Genomic DNA, 7,799 nt, shown 5'->3' on the forward strand with positions numbered 1-7,799 from the left:
ATATAATTGTGCAGTTAATGTTACCTATGGTGAGTAAAATGGCGGCTCGTCTCTGATTCCAGCAAACAGAAGAAAGGAAACAGTGGGGATGCACGTTCTGTCCTAACCTAACCTATTTTAATAAATTACCATAATTATTACCAACCAAATTATTAGAATAGGTTAGGTTAGGTTTGAACGTGCGTCCCCACTGTTTCCTTTCTTCTCTTTGCTGGAATCAGAAACGAGCCGCCATTTTACCCACCATAGGTAACATTATCCAATTGTGCAGTCTAAAGATTGGTGACACTTTGAATTTCATAGCAGTTGGTTTCTGCGACAAGCACACCTATTTGTGGTACATTTATTTGTGGCAAAGATCTTATTTTCACTTTACCGAGTGCCTAGTAGGTAATGTGCGGATTACCTAAATACTCTGCACATTATCTAGGTAATTTGAGAAATGGAATAATTTTCACAACTTTAACGGATCACGCTAGGTAATCTGCAGATTAACGAGTTTCGAGCTTTAGCGGTAACATATATATAAATTTTAGTTTGTTTTATTACTTTTGTAATAAAACAAACTAAAATTTCTTAATATAAAAAAAATTTATTTAAAATTTCATAAAATAACCATTATTAAAAATTGTTATTTATATTAAATTATTAAGCACTTCAACATTTCACACTTTATACCTTTTCTAAAAATTCCCATGCAACACTTGAAAGAACATCTACTGGCCAAGTTGAAAACCAATCAATAGTAGTAGTATTTATTAAACCCGGGAAATTTTGGAAAATTTTTCTTAAAGTATTTCCTATAGGTGATATTCCAACAACAACATGAAGATTTGCTTTGAATCTTTTTTCCACAAACTGCCATATATTTTCATTTGTTATTCCATATTCAGTTACTTCTTCTTTAATCATACTTATAATTTTATCTTTTTCTTTCTTAGAAAATATTGTTGACATTGTTTCACAAGTTAACATATCATTAATTACTTTTAATATTTCTGTAAAAATGAATTAACTATAATACTGCTCTATATTTTAACTTCTATATGAACAAATATGCAATTTAATTAAATTTTTAAAATAGTTTATAAAAATAAATCTGTTTTTGTAATTTATTATAAAAATCTCATTATTTACTAAAATAATAAATTTACAAATAAATAATTATAAAATTTTTATTAATTTTTCAATTAAAAATTTATATATTACTAGCTACAAGGACCCGCTTCGCTGGGCAAAAAGTAACGATAGTGAAGATTAAGATAATTACATTAAAGCCAATCTTACCTGTTTTCACAGAATGCAAGAATTAGGTCCCCCGTTTCCAGACTAATTAGAGAATTTTTACAAGTCTAAAAATATGTTCGATTTTCCGCAAAAACGCAAAAATCCGCCTGTAAATCTTGCATGCCGCTTTATATTAACACTTCCTTTATTACTCAACACTTCCATTGTTGACACTTCCATTGTTACACATCTTCGAAGTCAACCACTTTCAACCCCATATGCAAGAATTAAGTCCCCTGTTTCCAGACTAATTAGAGAACTTTTACGTCCACTCAAACAAACTATTTTCAATTTGATCAATTTTCTGGAACATTTACAATCGTTCTATAATTGAACCAATTCAAATTCTAATACAGATTCAAATTTAAAACGGTTCGAACATTTTTAAAATCGAAATAGAAAATCTTCGAAGTCAACCACTTTAAGCCCTCATATCTCCCACACCCTTAAAGCTATTGAGACGCAACCACCATAGTGCACGAATGGAGATTTGGGGCTACTACCACATACAAACACCATTCATGTGCGATGTGTAGTTTTGGCTAAAAAGTGAAATATAGGGACACACACGTCCATTTTATATATATATATATAGATTTCTAAAAATAAGAATAGAACAGACATGCTGAATCTTGAATGTGTAACGCTTCATCACTATAATTAAGTAAAAATTCTTTTATGTAATCATAGTTTTTTCACAGTTTTTAATTAAAAATTTCCTTCTCACAGATGCAACTTGATTACTTGCACAATTTTTTTCATGTGATCACTGCAGAGTTCAAACACACAAAATCTGCTGGTTATCCACAAAATTAAAGAGTGAACATGCCAAAATCAAGACACTGAAACATTTTCCCACAAATAAAAAACCAATAGAAATTTAATCTTATTTATTTTAAGATGGCACATTACTATTGTAATTATAAAGCAGTCTATATATAATCTCTTTAAGTGACATCATACCCTGCTGAATGGACTTTATGATGAACACTAGTCATAAACTTATCATCATAATGTTGACATATTTTGTAATCATTATTCAAACATATAAATTATATAAAAAACTTTTTTCTAAATATTATATGTATTATTTGCATAATGTAACACTTATCTATCTCCCTTTTGTAAAGTGTAAGGACTGAAGAGGGGTTATTAATTAAGACCCGAAATGCATTTCCTACAATAAAACTTCTATAAAAAAAATGCTCCTTGTGTGACGTGTTACTGAAAAAGTCAATAGCTTTTAAGTCTTTAAAAATCTATAATAAAACAGTAAGGGAAAATTTAACTAATGGAAAAGGGGTTTGCCAAAAGTACATCATTGAACACAACAGGGAAGAATGGAGTCAAAAATGGCTGAAAAACTGTATGTACAATTAATGGATGGACCCTAAATTTGAGTGAGCAATAGCTCGGTAAGTTGTGAAATCACAGATTTTGTTACTCTTTGAAATCATTATATTTTCAAATTTTCAAAATCTAAACATTTAAAAAGAACAATTTTAAGTTAACAACTGCTACTTTACAACTGGTTAATATTAGACAATAAAAAAACACTGCATAAACCTAACAAATCAGTGAGAAAGTTATAAACAATGAGTGAAAACATTCACATGTTATAACTTTCTCTCTGGTTTTTTAGGATTATGCAGTGGTTTTTATAGAACAATTTTAAAGCACTAAGATTTGATTGATTAGTTTATATTTAAAAATAAGATCATTACTTTAAAGATGCATTTTATGCTGTGCAATTAGAGGCATGATACTATATAATATCAATCTACAACTTTGTGATAATATTTGTCCATTCTTTTAAAAAGGCAAAAGAAAGCACACAAAATAAAAAAAATAAATAAATAAATAAAAATAAGGTCTCTGATTTCTCTAATTCAAAGTTTAAGATTCAGATCTTAAACCTTGAATTAGAGAAATGTGATCTCAAAATTATTTTGACTCAAACACAAAATGTATTGAGTCTATAAGAGTTAAGTCAAGAGAAATATAAAATAGTGAAAATTTCAAGTTAAGAAAGTTTGATTTTCTAAACTTGAGAGTTGATGTTTAGAGTCTCTTGTATTAGACATTTTTATGCTGCATGTCAATTGTGAGTATGCTGACTTATGGGGGGAAACCGTTAATCCCTTGTCAGGGATGACCTAGAGGCTCTTGCATATGTGAGTGGTGATTTAGGAGGCAGAGAATACTAAAGTGCCTTACAAAACCATTTATTGGTTAAAAGTGCTTTTGCTTACATCAGATGTAAAGGAATCCAAATAATAGGAAGAATTCACAAGGTTCAGACTCTATCTATGTTGTAAGTCCTTTTGTTGGTAACGATATATAGCTCTGGGGCAGAAGCGACTTGTAGAAGGTCTGACTTATTTCTGGGATCCTTTTTAAGAAGGTGATGATGCAGGGTGGAAAAGACCACACGGGAGGAAAAATTACCACAATGATGAACGATGACCCCATGTCCTTTAACATGGAGTTTTTATACATTTTCCTGTTCCTAACTCTTCTTTCAATTGGTCGGGCTTCCCCTTCCTCACTCCCCGATTAGTCTCTCACCTGTCTCCAGGTGGAAATAGAGACCATTCAGGTCACAAGAAAAATCTGCTTGGGATTATTTATCTGACACCATTCTTCCTTCTCACTAAGGATGCACCAATAAAAAAAATGACTGCTTACTAATTAATCAGCCATGCATTATTGGCCAATACCAATTAATCGGCTGATTAGTGTTAATAATTTATTGCATTAATAGTGTGAGATCCTGGAATTAATTATACAGTTAATTATAATGTGGAAAAAACCCATTTTTCTCCACCTGGTATTTCCATCTCTCTTAGGTCAGGTAAACAAGAGACAATTGAATATCCTTGCAAAATCAACAATCTCTTCCTTTGTTTGGGAAAGTTTCTAAAACAAATCTCAACACTTAATTGTTGATGCAGGAAACTTCGTCATTGTTTAAAAAGCTGAAGTGTTTCTGTGTTTAACAGAAACAAAATATATTTCTTTAACCGCTGATATTTGGACAGCAACTACAAACAATTCTCCATTTTTAAGTATAACAGCCCACTGGTTGAAGGATGATTTTCAGCAGGAAAGAGCTGTTTTGCAAATTGTTTCCTTTGAAGGTTCCACACAGCTGCACAAATCAGTGAACAGATAAAAATTGTTCTTGAACTGTATAAGTTGACAAGTGATAAGATATTCTTAGTACTGAGAGATTCTGCAGCAAATATGGTAGCTGGAATTAGGAATTGCAACTTAAAAGCATTATCATACTTTATACACTGTAGCTGACGCTAAACGAATGCATATTTTCTGAACAAGGTGTGAAAACTATAGTCACAGTTAATAGAAATATTGTCACACATTTTAATCATGCTGCTGTAGCTGTAAGCAAATTGGAAGATTTGCAAGAAAAGTTAGGTTTGCAGAAACACAAATTAATTCAAGATGTTCCTACTCACTGGAATTCTACATACTACATGTTGAAACAGCAAAAAGTCCTTGCCACATATGCCAGTGTTTCTTAACAGGGGGGCCGCGGCCCCCTGGGAGTCCATAAGAAGTTTGCTGGAGGCCGCCAAATTATGCAAAATTTCCTTAAGAATATAATAAAAAGAAAATTGATGTATAACCAAATATTGTATTGAAAAGTGAAATAAGAAAGATAAAGTTTTCTTATTTAGTTTTTTATTTATTTCTTATTTTTTCCTACATACAACTTTATTAGTACAGAAGAAATAAATGTAAATATGCTACTTATACCGCACTATTTATTTCTTTTATTTCAAAGTAATTCTAATATGCTTGGAATTTTGGATACAAATTTGTGCAGAATATCCTCTCCAATTTTCAGCAGCAATGCAAAATTTGCCACCTTTCACTAGTAGATATTTTCGAATATTTTTTGTTTTTTCTATAAATTTTTAAATATTTCTTATTTTAATTTTTGTTAAAAATTAATGAGTTTTTGTTTAATTGTGGAGTTTGAATGTTATTTAAATAGATAATGAAATAATAAAGTTATGTTTTACATTTATTATATAAAAAAATAAAGCAATAATAAAAAAATCAATTTATTATAGATAATTTAACAAATATAAATTATTATTAAAAAATGGGGGTTGCAAAAAAAATTATGAAATATTTGGTGGGTCACGAGTATAAAAAGGTTAAGAACCACTGACATATGCTATAGATAATAAAATTCCTACTTTGAGCCCATATCAGTAATCTCTCATTGAAAAAATTTTTCTACTTTTAAAACTATTCAAAGAAATTACTGTGAAAGCCAGCAAATGAGAAACCACTTCATCTTCAATAATTCCCACAATAAAGACTCTGAAATTATTCTCATCAAAAGCAAAGATCAGTAGTTCCTTTAGTGGCATTAATACCATAATAGAAGAACTAGAAAATCCAATAAAAAAAGATTTTCAGCATATATAGAAAACAAGTCTTTATGCTTGTCATTTTTATTAGATTCAAAATGAAATTTCAAAAGAGGATATGGTAGAGGAAATAAAAATATGGACAATTGATAGCTTAGAAGATGTTGATAATTCAAAATCTCAATAAGAATTAAATTCTGAAGCTTCTACTTCTGGAGATAATCAAGATGGAGGTGAATCTCTAAGTTTTTCTGATTTATTTGATGAATTAGCTCAGGGATGGCCAACAGTTTTGCCCTAAGGCCGAATTGGACAGAAAACTTTTTTCACAGGCCGAACCAGAGGCTGCCCTTGGAAGATTCTGAGGTGGTGCGAGATCACATTGTGGTGTCACCCCGTAGAGACTAAATTGTACATAGAGATTACAGATACATTTTTCACATTATCATGCTTTATCAGCATTCTACGCTATAATAAGAGATTTGTATTGGAGGGTTAACTCTAAACGCACAGTGAGTTGTTGACTTTTTTTTTTTTAGGTGTTAGAATTTTTCACCAATCTATTCTGACTTAAGTATCTAATATTGAAAGATTAATCGTGGGCCACGAGCCACATAAATCCATTACACAGGCCACATCTGGCCCGTGGGCTATATGTTGGCCATGCCTGAATTAGCTTCTGGTAAACAAAAGAATGAAGAATAGCATGTTTTTAAAAAGAAAGAAAACAACGAAAGAAACAAACAAACATTTTGATCAAGGAATAGAAACATATTTACATTTGCCCCTTAAACAAAGACATAGTAACCTATTTTTGTGGTGGAGAAGTTCAAAAGAACTTTTTCCAAATTTGAGCAAAATAGTTATGAAATATTTATGTGTCCCAGCATCTTCCATTGAAAGTGAAAAAATTTCCAGCACTGGAGATAACATTTATGAGCTGGCAAGAAATAGGTTATGCCCTGAAAATGGTGAAATTCTCATGTTTTTGCATTACAGTTTAAGGGTTTTACACTTTGAATATTAAATTTTTATTTATTTTATATGTTTAAAGTTTAAACTTTAAAGAGAGAGTTTTGAATAGGTTATAATCCTGCCAATTGTGAGGTTCGTAGTGTAATATGCTTTTTGAATACGAAAAAAGTCCGCCCTATCAAAATTTACAGACAGATAATAACCGAGGTTTATGATAATGTGATGAATGAAGCTTCAGTTTAAAACAAACAGTAGGGATCGTTGTCCAGAGACATTGTGCTTCTTCAGGATAACGCACATCCACATGCTGTTGCATTGACGAAGAACTTGCTTCAGCAGTTAAGTGGGAAGTTTTTGAACATCCTTCTTATAACCCAGACTAGGCTCCAAGTGATTACATCTTTTCCCAAAATTGAAAGATTTTTTAGCTGGGAATCACTATGGAAGTGACAACGAACTGAAAGAGGCTGTTAATGACTGGTTCAAGAACTTGGAGGTAACTGAATGTGCAGAAGGCATAGGAAAGCTGATGATACGCTATGACAAATGTTTAAATTTGTATGGCAACTATGTAGAAATATAGCTAAGATATCATATGTGCTGTAAAATAAGTTTTGTTTCATTATCTTAAATAAAAATATTTAGAGAAACAAATGTTCTTTACTTTTAAAATGACCCTTGTATATAACAGAAATTTATTAGTTTTTATTACTAGCATTATACATAACATTCTAACAAAAATACCAAAATGCAAAGTTGGCTGACTATCAAAACTGATTAATCGGGGAAATGGCCGATACGGCCGATTACTGATTACTTACTGATTAATTGGTGCATCCTTACTTCTCACCATTGTATAATAGCAAAGGTGTCAAGGTCTGGATGGCATCACAGCATCACTGTCTCAACACAGGTAAACTTGACATCTTGCAGAATCAGTTGCTTCTCTGTGTCACATAAAAAATTTTTTTACAAAATTTGTATGCCCTTTCTAAGTTTGACCTATTTCTGGGGCCTCACACAACAGTTTGATATTCAGCAGAAAACTATTTTTAATATTATAATATAGTGTTTTATTTAACTTTTTAATGCATTTTTGTCTCCATTAAATAAAAATTATATATATATATA

General features: G+C 31.0%; 1 protein-coding gene across 1 annotated transcript in view; it reads right to left on the reverse strand.

Annotated features, from left to right (window-relative positions):
- LOC111631552 (dynein heavy chain 10, axonemal-like) overlaps positions 1-7,799 on the reverse strand; it is a gene marked incomplete at its 3' end in the record, with an annotated part of 405,219 nt that overhangs the window by 102,279 nt on the left and 295,141 nt on the right. Inside the window, exon 51 of the mRNA XM_023375809.1 lies at positions 679-998. Coding sequence (XP_023231577.1) covers positions 679-998 — 320 coding nt within the window. The remainder of the gene's footprint in view (positions 1-678; positions 999-7,799) is intronic.

Source organism: Centruroides sculpturatus, unplaced genomic scaffold (genome assembly GCF_000671375.1).
Source record: "Centruroides sculpturatus isolate CEXI.00-Female unplaced genomic scaffold, Cexi_2.0 scaffold686, whole genome shotgun sequence".
NCBI classification, from domain to species: domain Eukaryota; kingdom Metazoa; phylum Arthropoda; class Arachnida; order Scorpiones; family Buthidae; genus Centruroides; species Centruroides sculpturatus.